General features: G+C 42.4%; 1 protein-coding gene across 1 annotated transcript; it reads right to left on the bottom strand.

Moving 5' to 3' along the window:
- Positions 1-935: 935 nt before the first annotated feature.
- On the bottom strand, positions 936-22,678 carry ints2 (integrator complex subunit 2). The gene is made up of 25 exons (XM_054754089.1): positions 21,838-22,678; positions 21,009-21,309; positions 20,772-20,910; positions 19,203-19,305; positions 18,563-18,676; positions 17,652-17,782; positions 16,842-17,012; positions 15,611-15,831; positions 15,361-15,486; positions 15,174-15,245; positions 14,231-14,345; positions 13,651-13,719; positions 12,542-12,676; positions 12,266-12,442; positions 10,918-11,029; positions 10,358-10,462; positions 10,101-10,265; positions 8,196-8,397; positions 5,410-5,535; positions 4,722-4,923; positions 4,347-4,616; positions 2,689-2,796; positions 2,454-2,559; positions 2,109-2,285; positions 936-2,029 (listed from the first exon to the last, which is right to left on the bottom strand). The coding sequence occupies exons 2-25, from the start codon at positions 21,299-21,301 to the stop codon at positions 1,854-1,856; spliced, it is 3,615 nt and encodes a 1,204-aa protein (XP_054610064.1). The 5' UTR covers positions 21,302-21,309; positions 21,838-22,678; the 3' UTR covers positions 936-1,853.
- Between the last annotated feature and the right edge of the window lie 263 nt (positions 22,679-22,941).

Genomic DNA, 22,941 nt, shown 5'->3' with positions numbered 1-22,941 from the left:
AATAAGATATATTGAAAAAACGAGCTCCACCTCCCAATTACCGTAAAACAATCATTTGTCGTCCAACCAAACAACAAACTGCCGATGTAAACCACCACAATAAAGCGTTTAAATCAGCTCTTTTCGTTAAATAAACAAACTACGGGCTCCTTGCTTCAGTTTACCGTGTAAAACCTTCCGTTTAGTTCCCGGGCTTTTCTGCAGCACAACTCAGCAGTAGAGATGTGCGGATCGATACTGACATATCGATACCTCCGATACCAAATAATGCGGCACCGAAATCGATGCTAAAACAACGATACTTTAGTACTTCAGTTATTTGAGCGATGTCAATTATTAACAGGAACATAGTTTACCGTAATTAATGTATTGCGATTGGTGGGAACTACTTTTTTTCCGCCTGGGTAAATGTACTCACTCAATACTCACTCAGTCTCTGTTGAACTGGGAATCCGTTTTCATGTTTATAGTAGTTCTGAATATATTTGAATGGTTTTATTTTTTTTTTTTATATTTTCGTTTTTATTGTTAAAAACACCATTTTCATATACTTTTACACCATCGTGTCCTCTGTTGTTTCTGCAGTATTTTTACTGTATTGGCTATATTTGAAATCACGCCGCTACCTCAACAAACGTCAGAGTTTAGGCGTACATTAGGCGTATTTGTAGGGCATCGCCGATACTAGCTTGAATTTTACTCCGTATCGGATCGGAAAGGAAATCTGTGGTATCGTACATCACTACCCAGGAGCACCTGGCTAAGTATGAGATCGCGCGAGAGCAGCATTTTGATCGCATGTCTCGTGAACAAAGAAGTGAATGAGCCGTGCCATTAGAACGCAAAGATGCACTGTAACAATAACATTGTGTTTTCTGTGATTTGTTTTTATTAAAAATTAAATTAAAAGTGGATCTTCAAACATCACTTTAAGCAAAGGTGTACTAAATTTAATTTAATCTCGGGTTTCTTTGTTTTATTACAAACAAATTGAATACTACATATTACACACAAGAATGTCCTGTTTCGGCTGATGAAGTTCACACGTATTAAAAATAGCAGGCAACAAAGCTTGATTTACTTTCTACAGTTGAGACAGAACATAATTCTACCCGACTGAATGAACAAATAAAATAATGATGTATTTAAATGGTCAAAAGAAAGAGTGAGAATGCACCGTGTGGATTTCTTTGAAGTGAGTGATGACAAACGGCAAATGTACCTTTAAGCAGTGTTGGGAAAATGACTTTATAAATATAATTAGTCCCAGAAAAAGTAATTGAATTTGTAACGGAATTATTCTCAAATTCTCAAAAATTCTCAAATCTGGCGTGTGCTGTTGAGAGTTGCTGTTGATGTTCGGAGTTCCGATGTCTGTGAAAGCACCTCGCGTGTGACCAGTGGAGTATGAGGAAGTGCTGTGTGGGCGTGGAGAGGATGCAGACATGGTGTGCAAGGTGGATATGTTGGGATTGAGCACTGCTGTTGATGTGTTAAGGTCAGAATAAAGTTAAAAAAGAAGCGACACGCTACAATAAAACGCCACATTTCATTTCACTGGCCGTAATGTAACATTTGAACTGGCAGTTAGATGACGTGATACTGGTTATTTCTTAACACATTTACTCCCAACACTGCTTTTGAGGCATACCGTACGTAGCCATGAACAGCTCATTCACACACTGATCATGTGGGAGAGAGACCATGATACCCCCTGAGCTAAGCCACCCCCTCGTGGATATACAACGTATGACAACGCAGCGGAAGTCCCATTTGATAAAAAAAACAAAAAATGAAGGTGTGTTCTGAAGAGCCCTCTAAGAAGTGTATATTGCACTGAATGTCCACTTGCTCTATAGTCCATGGAGGGTGGAGATGATGATGTCCATGAAGGTAGCTTCCAGACAGTAGCAGATCTGGACATCCGGGTCAGCTCCTCCCAGTTCCACTGCTGACTTTTGGGGTAAAGCAAGCTTGGTGGAAGCATCTAGTGAACCCTCCTGTGGCTTCTCCTTTAAATACTGCAAACCTGAGATGAAGAAATGACCACGTGTGAAATAACGAAGCAACATACATTTGACAGTTGCTCATTTTGTGTCTGTCCTTACGAGCAATGAGAGGGTCGATGTCCCTGGCTTTGGTGGCCACGTCAGAGGCACAAACCTGGCCCACTTGTACAAGCAGGGCTGTCACGTCTTCATAGAGCGGAGGGAAGGCCCGACAGAAGGCCACAAGGCACGGCAGGGTGGGCATGAAGAATGCAAAGCGCTTGGCACGAGTCAACACTGAAGAGCAGCAGAGCACGAACCAATCAACTCCAACGTGTGCACGTTTGCACTTCATGTTGCACTAACAGCCACTGGCCAGATGGTGGTAGCAAAATATATGGAATGGTTTCAATGCTAATAAGCAATATATGTGACCTATCTGAAGCAAAGGTAAATTCAGCTGACCTGTGAGAAGAGTACCCATGACACTGATGGCCAATCGAGCCACACTGAGTGACTTGGGCAACGCATACTGGATACACAGGTATGACAGCAACTGGATTGCAAAAATCTGTCGAGACAGATCGTTCAACTGAGGAAACACTGAAATACGCATATTCATGCAGCACACATGCAAACACACGAAGGAAAATGCTCCAGCAGGATCGCAGCTAAAGCAGAGGTCAAAGGGACACCTCACCTGCTTTTCCAGTTGGGGCTGGGCCAGCAGTTCTGGGATGAAGTCCAGACAGATATGCATGGAAGGGATGCCTGCCACTGTCAGAGGCAGCAGCGCTTGAGGGTAACCCTGACAGAGACGGGAGAGCAAGGCGGCACAGAACCACATTATGTAAACTCAAGAAATCTCTTATAAATCTCTTATAAATCTCTTTTGCAAGAGTGGCCCGGCCAAGACGGCAGCGTAACAAAGATTGTGACAAGACATTTCCAACATACAAGTCAACATTCACAGTGAACAAGCAACAGCTTCAACTATTTCAAAACAACTACCGTAAGTTGGCCAAGCCCATTTATTCATTCATTGCACGTTCCTTTAAAACAGCCTTCAATTCTACTAACATAACAAGCTGAGATAAGTTTAGTTTAGCATTCCATCAAAGGGTGCAGCTTACTGGAACACTGTCTTACTTAACTCCAGGAACAACCACCAGTACGTTTCTCTGAGCGCGCAGAGCAAACTGTTGTTGGTATTTATGCACGTGTGTACTGAGGGAAGATGGTAGGAGCCCAACAATACATTTACAAATGAAAGTCAACCAGCCAGTCCACCTGCAAACAAGTGTATAATAACTATAATAACAGTGTTTATAACAGTGTTGTCGTTCTCCATTAACAGGTAATCTAATTAATACTTGAAACATTACAGTGAAATGTGGCGTGTTATCTTTAGCATAAATCTGGATGTTGTGTCAGTCGCCATTGTTCACTACCACTAATACTACTACTACTACTACTACACAGGAAGCTAAATAGCTAGTCAACAAGAGATGTGTTTGCGCCCTCGAAGGAAAACACTGACCCCTAGCGTTTTGGTAGAAAAACGCAAGTCACGAGCTTTGCCCTCAGCACTGATTTCATGAAAAATCGCTCATCACATGCCGCTACAAAGCTACATCCAAATTATCTTACATATTTGAAGGAGTTCCAAAAAAGTAACTACTTTGGCGCTATTATTTCACATTCGTTAGGTCTCTCCAACTTTTTTTCTCTGCAGATTGGACAGCGTATCGCAAGAAGCGAGAGGGTGTGAACATGTGACACAACCAGGAAGTGTTGACTCCTAAGGACCCAGCCTTCATCGAGCGTGTAGGCTGGGTCCTCTGAAGGATGCAGACCCCGAAATGGGACAAAGCTTGTAATTACTTTCCCCAGTAACTAATTACATTTATGTGGGAGTAATTCCATTACCAATTCAATTACTATTTTTGGGAAACTAACTGGTAGCTATAACCAATTGCTTCCTTCAAAAGCAATTTGCCCGACACTGATAAGCTTCTGCACAGAAGAAGATCGTTCAATTGGAGGGGATTGCTTCAGTGCAATCCAGCATAAGACCATCTGCTGCTTCAGGGAGAGCAGCAGCCGCTGACTACTAATATGACTGGAAACTGATGAGTCATGAGGTCAAAATATATCTTTTGAAAACCTCGGCAACCTAGCATTTGCAAGATAACATTCATTTGCTCAGGGTAGTATTTGGAATACACACACTGCAGGTTCAATCGTAAACCGGATGGCATTCACAACTTCATGACATTACTTAATGACCTAAACTAGTCTGCAGCACCACTCCTACATCCAAACAATACCTACCAACAACGAGTCTCTGTTTCTTACCTGGAAGTGGACCAGTTTGGCAATATTGGGGTCAGCAATGAACATCTGATGTAGGAGGCAACAGATGAGACACTGCACCTCCCTCAAATCACTCAGCAAGCCTCCCTCCGGCTCAGCATCCCTCAAGCCCTCTTTCAGGCTTCTTTGTTCCGTTTTCCCTGGCACGGGGCCCCTGATGCCCCTCAGAAGGCTTTCTGTGTTTGCACCCAGCTGCTGCTCCTCTGAGGTTGGTAAGCACACCTCCAGGAGAATCTGGACTGCTGCACTATCCTGGATGAATACAGGGATTACTACGACTTTGTGTCACTGTCTGATTCCTGAAGATAATGTAGAAGACAAAACAAAAACGAGCCACAGTCATTTAAATTGAATTACCTGCGCTGCCAAAAGAGCGTTCTTAAGCTCCTCCCGGGTGACCTCGGGTGTATCTGGCTGTCCAGGTACACCCAGATTTGAGACTGTCTGGCTTTGTCTGTCAAAGTCTGCCGTCTCCTTCAAGTGGCTGTGTAGGTAGGCTTTTGAGGCAAGCAGGTAGCCATTCAGCATGTGAAGGACAATGTCCATTAAAGGAGGACACCTGAGGAAGGATGTAATAGTAATGGTAATGGTTTCATATTATTTGAACATGCATGCAAGTTGCAATGGAATACATCATGTCGTACAATTCATGGTTCCACATGGAGCAGGAAGAAGCAAGGCTTATTTAATTACCCCCCCCCCCCCAATCCCTATTACATCTTTTGCAGTACACTTGTTCACTTCCTGTATTTCATGTGGTCTTTTTCATACATAAAAAAGTGATGCATCAATGTGGTAATATAAATGTCAGGGTTTTTCCACAATCATAATAAATAATAAACAGTGTTATCATAAATCAATAATAAATACGAATGGACATAACAGAACAAGTTCAAGACTCCATCAACTGCTTGTATTGTCTCTTGAAATCGCAATGTGTCAAAGAAAATGGTTTATTCATGAAATTATGGTGTGAAATGAAGAAATCAGCCACAATACAAGCCAAGTAGAAAAGCTGCAAAATGACGTGTCATTTCCTCTTTACCTGTAGACCCTCTGATCACAGCGTAGCACGATGAGAGGATCCACCATCAGGTTGTTCTGAGTGTACGTCTGCTGTCTGAGCAACTTTGCTGAAGGTTGGAGGGCGTTCACGGTCATCACCCACAGCCTGCGACCGAAACACAATTGCAACATCACACAACTCTTGGTGTAACTTAAGAAATATTTAAAGATAATACAAAGAAAGTAATACAGCTGAATTGGCAAAAGGACGTTTGGATACTTCAGTGGGAGCTTAATGGCATAATCCATAGACGGTGAGTAAATCTGACACTGCTGCCTTCCTCAATTTCGCTTGTCTCGTCATCTGGAACATTTAGTGCTATGAGAAGAGTGCAACAATCCCTTATAGCCCCGTCTGAGAAAATCTGTCCCAGTTTTAATGCCTGGAGCTTTGTGTAGTTACCGACCCTTTGTGGATCAATAGTGTATCTTCTCAGATCTTTCCAACTGTGCTCCTGTGAGACCTGAGTGATGCTCTTCTGTCCAGAGTTGGAAGTAGGCCGACAAAAGTTGTCTCACTCAGTACCACTGATCTATTTGCACACTCGTCTATGAGTAAACGGGTCGGGGTCAAGGGTGCAACAATTCTTGTTCCACGGGTCTTCCTCCCTTTAATCCACTTACTGTGTCTCACACGGCAGCTTAAAGAAGCCTTAAGAGAAATGCCACCGACTCAAGAGGTGCTGATAACCTCTTCACCCTTCACAGAAACAACACACAAGTTCTCATCAAGTTAACCAAGCGCCCAAGAGGGACTCTTACTGTCAACAGCACGACTCAGGTTAAAAGGTACTTGCACCTCATCCAACAGAGTGTCACCACAGAGTCAAGACACGGTCGTATGCAAAACTGTGGGCCCCCCTGACAATTTCCATCATTTTCATGAATAAATCATTGGCTACTATTACATTTTGATATATCACACAACTGATGGACACAGTAATATTTCACGAGTGAAATGAATTAACACAAGATGTACAATATGCATCAAAACAAAATTAGACAGGTTGCAGAAATTTGGGCACCCCTGTCATTATGTTGATTTGAATAACTATCTAGCTGGCACTGGTTATTTGGAACACAAAACCTGGTATGGTGAGCTCATTAAGCCAGCTGTGAAATGAAAAAATAAAGCTAGTTCAACATCATGGTTTACGAGAAGGCCACAAAAAGCTATCAAGAGAGATTCAGCTATCACTTTCCACTGTGAGGAACATAATGAGGACCACATACACAATTATTGTTAAGGCCAGGAAAAACATCAGAGGCAAAGGTAAAGGATGGTGAGAACAGTCAAAGGCACCCCACAGCCTCCTTCCCAAGAACTACAACATCAACTTGCTGTTCAACAATTAGAGGCGGAAGCTTCTAGAAGCTGTTATTTTTGCAAAAGGAGGCACTCTAAATATGAACAATAATTTTTCTGTTGGGGTTATCCCATTTTTGCACCTGTCTAAATTTGATTGGATGCATATTGCACATTTGCGGTTAAGCCAACACACCTCATTTCACTCACAGTATGCTCTTATAGGACAATTAATCACTTGGTACTTTTATCACAATTGAAGCTTTCAGCAGGCAACGACGTTCCAGATGTATCTCCTCCTGTGTGTCATTAAATTGAGTCAAACATCATCAGGAAAACTGCTTGTCCCATTATCATACATTATAATACAAGAGGGGATGAAAACTGTATTGCTGTCCTACCTTTTTTAGTTTTTAAATTAACATTTTACACTCGAAAAACCGTTTCAACACACAAAATAGGTAGAAGTTCCAGACGTGGCAGAACGCCATAGACAAAACAATACATTCTATGTATCACGCTGACAAACTGGCACTACAGTTAGACTTCAGTCCAGTCGTCCCTCGTTTATCACGGTTAACTGGGTCCAGCCCCGACTGCGATGAGTGAATTTCTGCCAAGTACGATTCAATATTAATAAATTGCTTATTTTCTGAGTTTCGAGCATAGAAAAAACCTGTGTATGAACTTCTAAAATGTTTTTTAACATGAAATAACAGCCCGACAGTCACCTTTATACTCGTATTACCTAATATCGTAAACATAAGTAATAATAACACATAACTCACCGTTAGCATTGGAAAAGTTGCTTATTTTTATAGTATGTCGAACGAAATGGAGGTCAATCGCATGGCATGGCAAAAAAAAAAAAAAAAAGATTGACATCAGCCTATCATCCATCCTCACTACGACGTTTGTCACTTAATTAATTTACAGGACAGCCAGTCTGACATTAAGCTGCCATACATAGACGTACACTCCGACAATACTGCTAGCTTTGTTTACAACACATTGGGCACTGCTTTTGCCAAAGCTATGGGATCTCCAGAGTGACACGAGAGACGGCCGACCCTTTTAGCATCACAATCTGCTAACTAGTTAGCCCCCAATTTATTTATTCTAAACTTAAGAATAGTAATAGAGTGGGGAAGAAGGAAAATTCAAGAAGCCAAAAACATACCACTGCCACACAGAATAGGATGAGAACTTTTTTCATTATGTCGTCATGTCATGTCGGACTCTTCATCCATGGCTGACTTAATGCCGGTAAAGTCTCATCAAGGTAACATTACTGATGCCTAGTATTGACCAGAATACTATACATAACTTGTCTTTCAATGCTTTTGACTAACAATGAGCCATAGTCACCCATGAAACAGCCATCATTTATTAACTCAGCGAGGGGCAACTGTATCACTGTACTCCCTGTCTCCAACTTTTAACTGTGTCCAGTCGTGTACCTGCGGGGCATCACGGTGTTGAGGCCCATCCAAAGCTTGTTGAGAGTCTGCAGAATGCGGCGTGGCACAGCAGGTTCCAGCAGCAGAGCCATGCTGGCAGTGAGGGCCTCTGAATAAGGGATCAGGTCTCCAGGTGGGAGAAGTGTCAACTGCTCCAGGATTCGCATCAGCCTGGGACTGCTGGATGGTAACTTCTGGAAGGCTGGTCATGGAGCAAACAAGACAAACAGCTGCATCAATTTTTCAAGTATGAAACTGTGAAGCCTTAATTGTGTAAAATGATTAAAACATTTTTAAATGCACTTAATCACAGTTTTCACATTAATTCATCCTGATGAATCACCATTTGCAAGTATGTCTGAATTATGCCAATTTTTAGTGTATTTTATTTACAGAAAGATAAATAACAGGACATAATTAGGCGAATAGATCTTCAGACGTGTGTTGTATCTTTTAGCTCGATTTAAGCTCCAAATAAGGTACAAATTTAAATGGCGCTAAAAGATACAACACATGTCTGAAGATCTATTTGCCTAGCACAAGCCTCTTTACATTTGAATCACAAGTGTTGTTATGAGCAATGAGGTGTTGCGTTTAAAACCACCACATAATTGAGGTTGCATTCACATGTTTTGGTTGTACAATATTTATAGCAAATTGTACTTCCTTTTACCACATTACACAGGGGCCTTGAACACATCATCATGTGAACAGCGCCTGGTTAACGCGGAGAGAACCATGCGAGTTAAGTCCTGCTAAGAAAGGAGACAATTCTGGAGGTGATCCTAGATCCACTTTCAACAAGTAGAACCTTTTCTTTTTTATTACTTAATCTAAACCAGGGGTGTCCAAATTAGAGCCCATGACACATTCTCAAAATATAATTTAACCCCCCAAAAATATATAATAATAATAATAATAAAACAATGGCAAAAATAGGAAAAAAAAAAGTCATTTTACAAGAATAAAGTCAAAATATTAAAGAGAAAAAAGTTGTAATCTAAAGTTGTAACTTGTAATCTAAAAAAATGACAATACAAGAATACCATTGTTATATTATGAGGAAAAAGAACCTCATTTTAGTAGCATAAAGTTGAAATATTAAAGAAAAAAAACATTATTTTTTGACAGTCATAATATTATAAAAACAAAACAAAATAATACTGACATTTTTTGAAAATTAGATTGGAGAGAAAGTTATAATAATATGGGAATGACGTCAACGTATTATGGGAATAAATATCACAAGAAAAAAATGCACAAGAAGAAAGTTGAAATAGTTGGAACATATAACAGTAGAAAGGTAAAATACAGCTGTAATTTTACAAAAGTCAAAATATTAAGAGGAAAAAGGCGTATTGTAACAATTTTATGAGAATAAAACATAACATTATGAGGAAAATGTACAGTATGTCATTTTAGGAGCATAGAGTGGCAATATTAGTATATTATATTATATAATATTTGTATTAATATGAATATTAGGAAATGTTAGGTTGGAGAAAAAGGTATAATACCATGGGAATAAAGTCATAATATTATGGGAATGAGGTCATTATGAGAAGAAAATTTACACAGATTTAAGAAGAAATATGTAATATTTGGAAAATAAAAAAACAGCTAAAATGGGAACAAAAAGAGGAAATACCAAAGTTCATAGTAATAATACCTGTTTTCACCTACTGTATATCACAGATGCAGCTTAGCATACATAGCTGCATGTGTTGCTTTACAAATATCAAAGTGGTCCTGGCATCCTTTCATTTTTCGCTAGAAAAAGTTTGGACACCCCGATCAAGTCGAAGTTATCAACATGTTGTTTGTTGAAAACTATTAATTGGCAAAGTATGCAATTATCTGCAAACCTTTTAAGCTATGATCACTTGACTTGAGGATATTACAAACCCTGGTGGAGCTGGCTCTGAGTATATCTGCAGGTGTTGCTGGGGAGCATCATCTTCCTCAGCAGGGGCAGGGTACCCGTCACCTCCTCTTCACACACCCAGTCTTCCACAAGACACAGGTGAGGGTAGTTGATGGCCAGCAGCCTCAGCAGGGCAGAGTGCAGGCCTGATAAGGTGGAGACAGACCTTTTTTCTTTCACCAGTTCATGACTAAGAATTATGAGGGTTTTATTTGTTGAGTCATTTTTAAATTCTCACCCCCAAGCTCCTGTTGCAGCCCCTGGGCTTGGGTAACTAAGTACTTTATGGGGATCTGGTCCATCAGAGCTGCCGAGTATGACTTGGGTTTCTTCTGCATTAAAGCTGTCAAAAACGAGAGAAAAGAGCAAGTGAAGTTCAGAAGGGACAGAGGACGAGTATCATTTTGTGTGCATTGACTGCAGAGCTGCTGTGCATTGCAATGCAGGTGACTTTATTGACACAAGTTCTTTACCTCCGCTGATCGGCTTCATGAGCCTGAGGCACTTAAGTAAACAGACCAATTAAAGAGATGGTCATCAACTATCATAAATCGGACCTAATGAAGGGCAAGAGAAGAGCTTGACAGGGAAAGAGAATATACACCGCCTAATATAACTGCTAATGCTCAATCGAACCTAAGTTAGCTCCCACAGCCATCGCACTTGGCTGTTTGTCAGCCCGATCCTCTATGAAGCCGCCAACATACACCACTCAAGAGTGGAAAGGACGAGTGGCGGCATGCTCGTAAAAAGCGGTTGTGAGCCACTGGGTGGCAACGTTCAGTGTACAGTACATACCCAGCTGTTTGGTGCTGGCCAACAGGTTCTCCTCATACGACAGGATGTAGTAGAGGATAAGAAGTTGGGTGGTGATGGAGTAGCGTTGTCGTCCTCCTCGGCTGTCTCCTTGCTAAGAAAGAAAAAGTTGAACTTGAATACAATGAATGTATTGTTCATAGTTTGATGTTTGGCTTCATTCTGCAATATTCCTAAATGTAAGGACACACAATTGGATGAAAGCAATAACAACTGCTACAGATTATGTCAATATCTTTTTCCATAACCATACAGGGTGTCATCAAGTCTGAACACAAAGGAAATGTGGAGTTACTGTTTGCCGTTCACGTGACATGCAAGTGCATCAACCTTTGCATGACAAATGCTGGCGATCATACTGAAGATTTTATTTCTTAATATTACAACTCAATTTTCATTTCTTGAAAATTAGCACTTCTTTGTCCAGACTTAGGAGCACCATATAAACTTTTACCACTAGTGCCTTTAAAGGAAAACTGCACTTTTTTGGGAATTCTGCCCACCATCCACAATCCTTATGTGGAACATGCACACGTGTTTCCCTTCTAAAGAAATAAAAACTGTTTTATGGTTTTATATCTATGTTGTGACCAAATAGTAACATGTGCATTCATGATAACATGTAATACATACAGTATTTTCATCATTTTAAACATCACAGGAACTTCTTTCCTGGGCACACTGACTTCACAGAGCCCACAGATGGGAACTAATGCTACTTCCGTCAACAACAGCAGCACAGAAAGCGCGGGTCTGTTTGCAACTCCTAATCGTGGCGACGATGACTACTTTTGGACAAATGAGGATCTAGAATCTCGTCTTTTTGAGTATATGGAGGATGAGCTACAGATTTTAAATGCTGAGAGGGCAAGAAGACAAAGTGGTGGCGACACACATTGGACCGGCATGACTTGGTGGTGTAAACGTGGCGGGTGAGTGTTTCTGCTGCACTGAGTGGCATACGGTGTTGCAGTCGATGGAAAGGCTTCGCGTATATGACGAGGAGGGCATTGATCCAAGAGATTGCATCACAACGAACCAACGATTGTTAGTGCTAACAAACCCTGCAACTTTTCCACCTACCCAGAATCAACTGGAAATGATAGTCAAAATAGCTGTGTCCTGTTAGCTCCCACATGCTAGCTGTTTTTCTCTCTTTAGAATGCAAAGAAAAGGGAAAGACGTGTGGTCATGTTTCACATAAGAGTTGTGGATGATGGGCAAATAAAAAAAAAAAAAAGTGCAGTTGCCCGTTAATTTCCTATTTAAAATTAAATAAGACACCAAAACAAATTGAGGCGGTCCTTGTGAATCCCTCAGCATGACTTACGCCAGAGGAGGCCTGGAAGACGCTGAGGATTTCCTGCTCCGTGATTGGTTGGTTTGTGGCCTCGGGGTTGGCCTTGGATGCTGGGGTGAGGATTGAGTTGATGTAAACGTCAACTAGAGGAATCAGTTGGGTGTGGATGGGGGTGTTTGTCTCACACAGCTGACGGTAGATCCAGTCCTGGAAGGTGACGGACAACACCGGGGGGGGCAAAATGATTGTATTGAACATCAGCCCTGAGTAGTTTGGTGTGACTACCAACGCATGGAAAAGGTCTACCTTGATGGACACTTTGTGCTTAGTGAAGGCTCGGCTCCGAAGCAGCTGGTAGATGCAGTGAATGGGGAGGAAACCTGTGATGTTGGCACTTAGATTGTTGGTCACCGCAACCCTCACTGCATGGGCTGTCACCACCTGCATATGGTGAGGGAAAAAATGTAATTAATAGGAAATGTTTCGTGGTTCACTACGTCCTGTTATTAGTCCAAAAATATTGAAAGACAAGTCATATGTAGAATTCTGGTCACTAGGCACCAGTAATGTTACATTGATGAGACGTACATTACATTACCTGAACACTGCATGGCATGTCCGACATGATAGAGTGGGGAAAAAAAGGTTCCCCTTCCATTCCGTGTGGAAGTGGTACATTTGTGGCTTCTAACTTTGTCCTTTTCCCCCCACTCCATTTGAAACACTTTAAATTTAGAACAAATAAATTGGAGGCTGACTAGTTAGCTCGGTATCATGCCAGAATCTATGAGCGGCGGCCGTCTCCTATGTCCCTGCAGTGATCCTGTAGCCTGCACATTAGTGTTGTGCATTGTGGGTCTAAACAAAGAATAATAGGAGTGTAAAGGTGACTATAGGGGTGTTATTTCATGCCAAAGGGCTCTAATAATGCTAAAAACCTTATTTAGATAGTCATAAACATGTTTTCTATGCTCTGACTACAAAAATATTCCGTTTACTAATACTGAATCCTATGTTGCGGAAATTAACTTATCGCAGTCGAGTGTAGAACCAATGAACCTCAATAAACAAGGGATGGCTGTACTTAAAGATACCTTTCTAACATTGTGTGTACTACATGTGGCACCCAAACACACAACCATGATTGAAGAGACATGCAAAACATTTTATTTTTAACAAGGTAGAAGCCACGCGTTTTGAAACGTCAGTAGAAAAAAAAAAACCTTCATGCTAAACCGCTTTAGTTTGCACAAATAGAAATAGTATATAAAATGGACATGGACTTATACAAGAACCTACGCTGTATGTATACAAAAACTAACACAAACCTCCTAATGAACTAAAAATGCATGGCCGTAGATGACCACGATGGTCCCACCGGACATTCCCTACCCGCACAAGACCACAACAAGCACCTGTTCTGTGAAGATCTCCTGTGTGAAGATAGTCTTCATCTTGCTAAGAGAGCTTGGTTTGATGGCAATCTATAAAAGAAAAAGGTGAAATGTAGTCGGCTTACTATAAACCAAAACAGCTCGCAGGTAGCAGTATTGCTATTTTTCAATTTCCTCTCTTCATATTTCATAAAAATCACTCTACCAGGCAGGCACAACACTGAATTGATAGGATTGCCCTAGGGGGGCGAAACAAACATCCAAATCCAATTACATTGTATATATTAGTGGAACATACACTTAGATGGACACGCTACTTAGCACACATACAGGAGACAATAGTGCACTTAGTAAGTTATAAAGTAGCGAACTCGCTGCAGGATATAGCTTGTCTTCATATTATATTATATTATATTATATTATATATATATATATATATATAAATATATATATATATATATATATGTATGCTGAAAGTATTTCAGTGGTAAGAGTATTTTTATGTGCCACTGCAGCAGCGGAGGAGCGGCTCCAGTATCCGAACAGACAGAAAGACAGACTGACGTATTGATCAATGGCTTCCTCCTACATATCATCTTACCTTCATCCCCAGCGTAGAGCACACCAACTCAATAATGGAGCTGAGCTGGTTGCTATGGAAATACATGGCAACCAGTAACAGCATCTCTCCAAAAGAGGCAGATACACCTGCAGCACTGCATGGGGGAGGACACACGTGTATGAGTGACACCCTGTATTTGACAGGAGTGAATTTACATACATATCATTTCAGTTTGTTGTTTGAGGAATGGCAACTTAGAAAAGAGAACAGACATTTGACACTGAATTGAAAGTGATTTAATATGAACGTATTCCCATACACCAGTGGTTCTCAATTATTTTCTGTCATGCAGGCATGTTTTCACGCCCCCCTCCCTGATTTGAAGTATTATTGAGTAAGTGATAATATCTATATTTATTTGTACTGTGCAGACTGAACTTGAAAGTGAAACCAGCAAAATACAACAAAATGGAGCGCAGTGAAGCATACACGCAAGAGTCAAATTGCATGCGGAGCATGACAAATTCATACATGCTGGCAGGTCTGCAATCATAGTGAAAGTCCTCCCTGCCTCTCACGACCCCCCCATGACAGTTCACCACGGTTCCCCAGGGGGGCCCGCCTCACTATATGAGAAGCACTGTCATATCCAGTAATGGTGTGAGCACAGAGCAGTGTATTAGGTGGTTGCTACGCCCACACCCTTGAATGATAAGTACATTTTATTTTCTATTTAGCACCACATTACAACATTAATCATTTAAGGATACTTTTCCTAAACAACATGTGCATACCATGCAACTCAACAATGAGCTTCTAAAAAACCCCCAAAAAAGGTCTGCAACCGCATAAATTCCACATTCAACTCTGAACTGTGTCTGGAAAACTGCTGTATGAATCCATAGTATCCTAGAAACCCCCCCCCCCCCCCCCCCCCCCCCCCCCCCCCCAGGTAGGATACAATTGCGTATGCCGCTCTTACCTCTCAAAGTACTCCTCCTCTTTGATCATCCAGCTGAGCCACATGACCATGAGTTGCTCCTGCTCTGGAGTGCTGAATGCAACACAGACATAAGACCATTAAAATCCCACAAGTTCATTTGGACACAGGTGGTGAAATGAATCCATTTCATGATCATTTACTCATAAGCAAGAAGATCATGGTATACCTGACAAGCGTAGGGAAAGCCAGCAGCTTGCAGAAGGACAGGGAAACAAAGCGAACGCCTGCAGGAGTGGCTGGAGGTCGGCTCGTCATCAGCTGCAGGAGCTGCTCTGCCTCTTCATCTGTCGGTCTGAAGCAGGGCCACAGAAAATGATATACTAATCAGTCAGAAATCAGTCACTAATCAGTCATCAGAAATGAAATACTAATCAGTCACAAACCCCCAAATTGTAGCGACATGACCTTCAACATACCTGAGGCCAGCGATGCCCATGAGGGCACAGTAGAGTCGGAGCAGAGCGCCTGCCTTCACCACATGCTCCTCCCTGAGGCCAGAGTACCCAGAGCCGCCCTCCTCGTCCATGTCGCCGTCATTGGCCACATGAGTGCTGCGTGAGCGAGGCAGGATGGCGACCAACTCCAACAGCAGCTGCCTGCGCATCTGCCACAGCACTGAGCTGCTTTCTCGCTTTCTCTGGCAGCCGAGAAAAATGGGTACGACTGATTAGCCGCCATCCATTTGTATACATTGCATTGCCAACATTCCACGGCAGGCATTCTGACATTACCGGCTCATTGCTGCACATTTATTGAGCAAACACAGTAATCATCATTTCTACACCTCTTACAAAGTACAACGCAATTCAGACTTTAGAGGGTACTGATGGCTGAGGAATGAAAGCATATTGCAATGCAATTAACCACAGCAGAGCCTCTTTCATTGTCTCTTCTTCAAAAGGGATAATAAGCAAAGGGATGATGGCATTTACACAGAAAAGCTCCTTGTTCTCCATAGCCAGGAAGAAATGTCAGCAGATGGAAAGATATGAAACACCATTTTTAGCTCCTGTGATCTTTTAAATGCACACTTCCGTTCAGCAAATATTCCACTATCACTTTGCAAAAATGACACACAGCAAAGTACGTCTGTGACAAAACAAAAGGTCACAAATAGACAAATACATCATAATGCCATTGGGAGTAAGTGAATGCAGTGGTGACCGGCCTCTTCCCCGTATCCTTAAAGGGGCCCCATCCTGCTATTTCAGAGGCTTTTAAAATGATATTGGATCCCAGAGGGCCACTATAGTACGTTTCTTTTAATAAAATACTCAAGACCTTAAGCTATGTAGGCTAAATGTAGGGTATGTAGGGTAAATCTGCATTCTTCTCCTCTTGGCTGAAAAGAGAGCTCAGAGACATGGCCCCCTCAAACGGTGACCAAACAGCAAAGAATAGGGGTGTCCTGGTATAACTTTTTTCACTCTCACACACACACACACACACACACACACACACACACACACACACACACACAAACCAAATGTTCTGGCTGCCATTTTGATGAAAAAGTGACCAATGATACTGACACATGGACTTCCTAAAGTTGTGACATGAAAAACTCAAAAGATCTCGTGAAGTTCTCGTACCCGACCGCTCACAAGATTTAGGAGCGGCATAAAACTGAAATAAGAAGACCCTCACCTGTTGCCCGTTGCGAATGAACATGCTGAACCAGGTGCGGACTTTGCTGTTGGTACCGAGCAACAAGCCACTAACGTAAGAAACCAGGGGACTGACAGCCTCGTCTGCTGTGTCTGGTTTATAGTCCAGAGTCAGAGCCACCCCAAGACCAGGCAGATGGCATTCTTCCACCTAGGCGACAAAAACAAACAAAAAAAACAATACTGTTCGACATAATTGTGACATTTTATTTACTTACTTTGGCCCAAACTAACGGAACTGAACTAGCATTCTAAGCAACTTAATGTTGAAGAAGTTTTAGTTGAATGAGTTTAGTTAGCTTAGTCCATCTCATATGGTCCTACTGCTCTTCTGGTCAGTCTGGTTTTCTTATGAAAAGATGTAACTATAAAGTAACAGATTACCTACAACGCTGCTGTACCGATACTAATGCATATACAATACAGGTGGTCCTCAGGTTACAAACACGTTCCAGTCCTAGACTGTGATGAAAGCTGGACCTTACACCAAACTGATGTCCTAAGTCACTCACACTGTACACAGAACACCGGGAAAACATATCAAATACAATAATAAAAAGATTAAAAGACCAGACTTAAATGAAACAAGAATAAAAACAGAACAACGCCTCACATTTACACCTAAAGTATTGTCTCTCGCTAGGCTGGAAGGATGACCTCCTCTCCTTGTAACCGCGCACAGAACCCATGACCCCTCTAGCTTTATTCATAATTAGGCCTGTCGCCATAATCCATTAATCAAACGTCTTACATATTAACAGAAAAAAAACATCCAAAAATGCCCACTGACCACCATGGCTCGGATGTTGAGGGCCTGTGAGGGGTTCATCTGGCACAGCTGCCTCAGGGCTTCGGTCCTGCGTCGACCACCAACACTTTCCTCATCCTGGCGCTCTCCATTCTTGATCAAACATCTGCACACTGCAAACATTTTGATGAGCGTTACGTGCCTTACAAAGCCCTTTTTATCAGCACTTCTTTACACGCACGTAAACATCCATCCATCTTCTTCTTCTGCTTATCAGAGATCAGGGTGCGGAGGCAGTGGCCTAAGCAGGGAAGCCCAGACTTCCCTCACCCCGGCTACTTTGTCCAGCTCCTCTTGGTGGATCCCAAGGCGTTCCCAGACCAGTTGAGAGCCATAGTCTCTCCAACATGTCCTGGGTGTTCCCCGAGGCCTCCTACCGGTCACAACACGTCCGGGAGGCATCCTGACCAGATGTACGAAGCACCTCATCTGGCTCCTCTCCCCTTATCTCTAAAGGCGAGCCCAGCCACCCTACAGAGGAAACTCATTTGGGCCGCTTGTACGAGCGAGCTTGTCCTTTCGGTCACTACCAAAAGCACATGACCACAGGTGAGGGTAGGAACGCGGATCAACCAGCCAGTAAAATGAGACTTTTGCCTTTCGGCTCAGCTCCCTCTTCACCCTAACGGACCAATGCGGAGTCCGCATTAATGCAGACGCCGCACCAAACGCACATAAACAGCCACCAAATCATATTACTGATGAATCTTGCCCATTGCTGATATTTATGATTGCAACTACAGTCAGTGATTAATAGTGGTAGGTTCCTAGTCACCGTAGCGATGCTGTATGCAAAAGAACTAAAGCAACACGTGCGTGAAAGACAACCAATCGTACTTTGATGGTCATTTGGGTTCATCATCTTGCATCGCAAGAGCGGTGAAGAAGATTACCTTCATTGAAGCTGTCAGGCACATTGGCAACCAGCAGACACAGGAACCAGTCTCCGTTGCGGACGTGGAGCAAAGCCTCTGCCACATCCACAATTGGCAGCAAGGACGGCAGCTCTGCCAAGGAAAAATAAATATACAATTTATCAAATGCAAAAACAACCAAATGCTCAGATGGATTATATTTCGTGCTGGCTGTGCACGAATACGTGATTACTTCTGATGTACGGCTAATGTGTGTTTTGATATGAACGTACTCGACTACCAGCAAGGTTGCCAAATTCATGCTTTGTCCAAACACATCATACCCACTGATTTTCTTGTTTATTGGCTGCGGGACGACAATGTTTGATGGGAAAAGTAAGGTTTCAACACGTGGCTGCGTGCTTTTGGACGTTTATGATATTTAGAAATAATATACACATTATAGCCACGTCGTGCCGTTGAGTTCAAACTCCATAACAATTTCTGGATTTTACCCACAATTTTGCGGTGCAATCTGCGTCTTTGACTAAGGACTTTCATAGTCGAATCTGATGTGTTAGATTTTGTCCATCGTCCAATATAAAAAATAACACAAATATTTCTCTCTTTCTTTCTTGCTTTCTAAGAGCTGGAATTGTGATCACGGTCTAACCTTTACCTGCTTGTAGAATGCAGAGGACATCTGCAACCTCCTCCAAGTAGACAGGGCTTTCAAAGAGTTCTGACGACTTCAGGAAGAACTCTCCATTTGAATCTGCCACCTAAAAAAAACAAAACAGCAACAACAAGACGCAGATTAACATTTGAGTGCAGAGTGACAACTGTGGCATGGAGAATTATCAGTTTGTGGCTTATTCTGTTCCTACCATGAGGGACATTCCTGTGTCTGTTGTAAGTGTAGACATTCTGCACCACAATTATGCAACATTTTCATTTCAACTGCACTGGTTTTCTGTATAATTTAACATAGTGGTTACTCCAAAAATTCAGTAAGATCTTTGGAATAGTATCACATCTAAATGATGCACAGCCGTCCCTTGCTACACTGCAGCTCAAACATCGCAGCCACACTCTACGGCAACAATTAAAGACTAAATGATGGCTGTTTAGTGGTTGAATACGGCCTATCCTACCGTACAACTTCACGTTAAAAAATCCAAACTATCCCTTTAAAATCATCGCACACTTACACGGAGCCCAGGAAAGCGGCGTTCCCAACCCGCTGTACTTGCAAGTGTGTGCCGTTGACTTGCAAAAATGTGGGCAAAATTTGGGGATCCGTACGTGGGGAGTACCGCCTCAGTACGGATCGGAGAGCACGCAGACACCACGTAGCACTTTCGCTGCGGGCTGCGTTAGGCTATGGGTGATCTGTGATGCGTGTGCCCTGCGCGCAGCACACCGACTGCACGTGGCGGGTGCGCCATCCGTCTCGCCACTAAACCAGTCCAGTTCGGCTGTCCAATGAGCGAGCAGAGCTCACGTGGACCGTCTCGAGTGAGCGCGTGCGCCGCAATCGCAAGGCGCTTTCTGCGCACTGATTTGTGCAGTGGGGCCAAGCTGACGTACGAGCGCTGGCATTTCGTTTCCAGGATGCCGAGGACACAAAAGAGGGGGTCGGCCGAGGGGCCAAGCAGAGGTGGGGCGCGGAAGATGAGAGGAGGAGCGAAGAAGAGTCAGATGGTGCTGCGGGAGGTGCGCTGCCGCTTGAAGCTGCTCTTGCAGCATCGGAACCCCGAGTCTCTGCAGTGGAATGGGGAGCGGCATTCGGGTTTTCAAAAACCAAAAGGGTTATTGGTGTTTACATGGCCGTGCACAGCCGTGTTATTGCTAATATTCGGGTTATGATAGGGTTCTTTGACTGCATGTACACATGCTCGGTTGTGAAACACGGTTTAAAAACATGAGATAATGTTAAAAGCAAAAAGCTCAGCTTGACCTGCCCACCGTCAAAACACCGAGTCTGAGTTTTTGAAAATCTCCACTTTGGCCCAAGTTTTTGTGCAAATGACGAATTATGCAAATTAGACAAAAACCTTCACTTGTTCAGGTTATATGGCATTTCAGGTTCATCCTGAAATTTCACCCAAAAGCCAAATATGCACCAGGATTTAGCAGATAACAAATAGAAATAAACACAATGGACTTGTTTGAGGCTTTTCTAGAGACCCCAAGACGCATAACAGAAAAAGAGGAGTTATTTCAATGTGGCGACTTGAGCTTGTACCTTATTCATGATGGCCAAAAGCTCACTGAGGGTCAGACGGAGTCTCCTGAGAGGATCGCTGTGCTCAAACTCCAAGGTGAGGCCATGCTGCAGTTGTGACACCAGGATGCTCTCCACATTAGAGCCACCTGCCTTGTGCCTGGCGGAAGGGAACACAATTATTAGACTTGCAATATTCTGCACAATTCTATCTTAAAGCATGTTGTGCAAGTGCAAGTGCAAGTCAGTTTTTTTTACCTGAGTTGCTGTTCTTTCCTGGCATCCTGTTCCAAGGCATGAAAATCAACGGACAACAGCGCTACAATGGAGTTGACAGCTTCCACTCCTGAGAGAAGCCGCAGGATGAGCTTCTTGTCCTGCGCCCAGGACTGGCTCTGGTCAGCTGGGGCACACAAAGCCATCCTCACCAGGCAGGGGAGCAGCAGCCTCAGCTCGGGATCACTTAAGGCAGCCAGGCGCTGCACGTCCACCTTCTGCATGGCTTCAAATGCATAAGGGCTGACAAACTGCAGCCCTGCACTGTCTGTCATCTCTGCAACTACAGGAATATACCAATGGGCGATTTAGAAAGCACGAGGGCGCAAACAGCCGACCACAGGAGTTAACAATACAAATGACATGAATGAACCATGTGAACAAAAGTAGCCCATTACTAAATTACTGTTACATCCCTTCATCTGTTTATTTCAGTGAGCTGTGTCATAAAGTCATGCCAGGCATAAAAGTTACAGAACGTTATTTGCAGCTGAATTAACCTAGCAACGATAGCTATCTTAATGCTAATTCCAATACGGACTAGGGTTATAAATGTTCATATTGCGAGTCAAAACATAGACCCAACTCCAGTGTAGCCGCCAACATGTTTAACGCGGGTTATTGCAATCATTTAGAACTCTTATTCGCCAACTTCATCACTTTTGGGTAGCTTGGCATGCTACTAGCCAGCCAGCTAACAGCTAAAGCTAATGCTCGACGCAGAAGCCGGACAATAACAACAACGCATGTGCTAAGAATTTCTCCTTACCACGCAATAAACTCACAAAAACAGCAACGACAACACACTTACCTCAATTATTAAATATGTAGTTACACGTCCAGGCGGGAGGCCTTCAGACCTCGGACTTGCTTGATCACCACAGCTTCTAAAGGGGGAGCGTTAAGCTAGCCAGTGTATGGTAAATTTACCCTACCGTGCGGCTTGACAAAATGTATCAGCATTTAGCATTTTCAACACCCTAACTATTCAAATGTTATTATGATGGACTTTAACTGTAAATATTGTGGAAAAACGAAGCGAGGGTGCCAATGATATTACTGCTGCGGGGAAGCACGGCGCTGTCTCACACAAGATGACGGATGCCTGCATAGACTCCATCATCTCATGTTGACGTTCATTTACATTCATAAGGAAGGATGGATACGACGTTCACCCTACATTTACAATAATACACGATATAACTCACTAATGACAGTCACTGTACCATTTTGAAAGTGAGCAAATAAAAAATACAGTAAAATAAAGATCAAAGCTAATGAGACTAAGAAAGTAGCATTGAGTAAGGGTGGGTGAAATTTCGATACCTCCGATTCCGATACTGATGATAACCATACTTTTTTACTTGATATTTGTCCCGATCATTGAATCATTTTACTTTGAATTTGTTGAACATGATTATAATCAGAATTTAAAAAAAACAACAAACTTATCTGTGAACAATTTATCGGGTCGATACAAGCATGATAATGCCGAAATATATGGGGCAAAAGTTATTGGACAGAAGAGGACTCTGAAGTACTGTACCCCGAGGGGACATGGAGGGGAAAAAATGATGGATAAAAACAAACCTCCCATCATTTTGCCAGTTGGCGTTAAGGGCTTAAAGTATATACTCTAATTTCTGCTCAAAATGTCAGAACTGGGGTTTCACAACTAATGTCCGCTGAATCTGACAAATGGTGTCACTAGTGTAACAACTTAAGCGCACAACTTCCTGTTTGTGATACATAGCGGAAGTAGCTTCATAGCTTAGAAAGTTTTGGTAGATAACGCAAAACGTTTGTGTCGCAAAAATGTAATTAATCTCCGAAACACTACATGTTTAACTGTTAAAAAATACGCTTGTTGATAAAAAAAAATCTCAGTCGTGTGTTTTAAACAAAAATCTTTTAA

Source organism: Dunckerocampus dactyliophorus, chromosome 16 (genome assembly GCF_027744805.1).
Source record: "Dunckerocampus dactyliophorus isolate RoL2022-P2 chromosome 16, RoL_Ddac_1.1, whole genome shotgun sequence".
Taxonomy (NCBI): Eukaryota; Metazoa; Chordata; class Actinopteri; order Syngnathiformes; family Syngnathidae; genus Dunckerocampus; species Dunckerocampus dactyliophorus.
The sequence above is the reverse complement of the archived record's forward strand: the minus strand, read 5'-3'. Positions and strand labels throughout refer to the sequence as shown.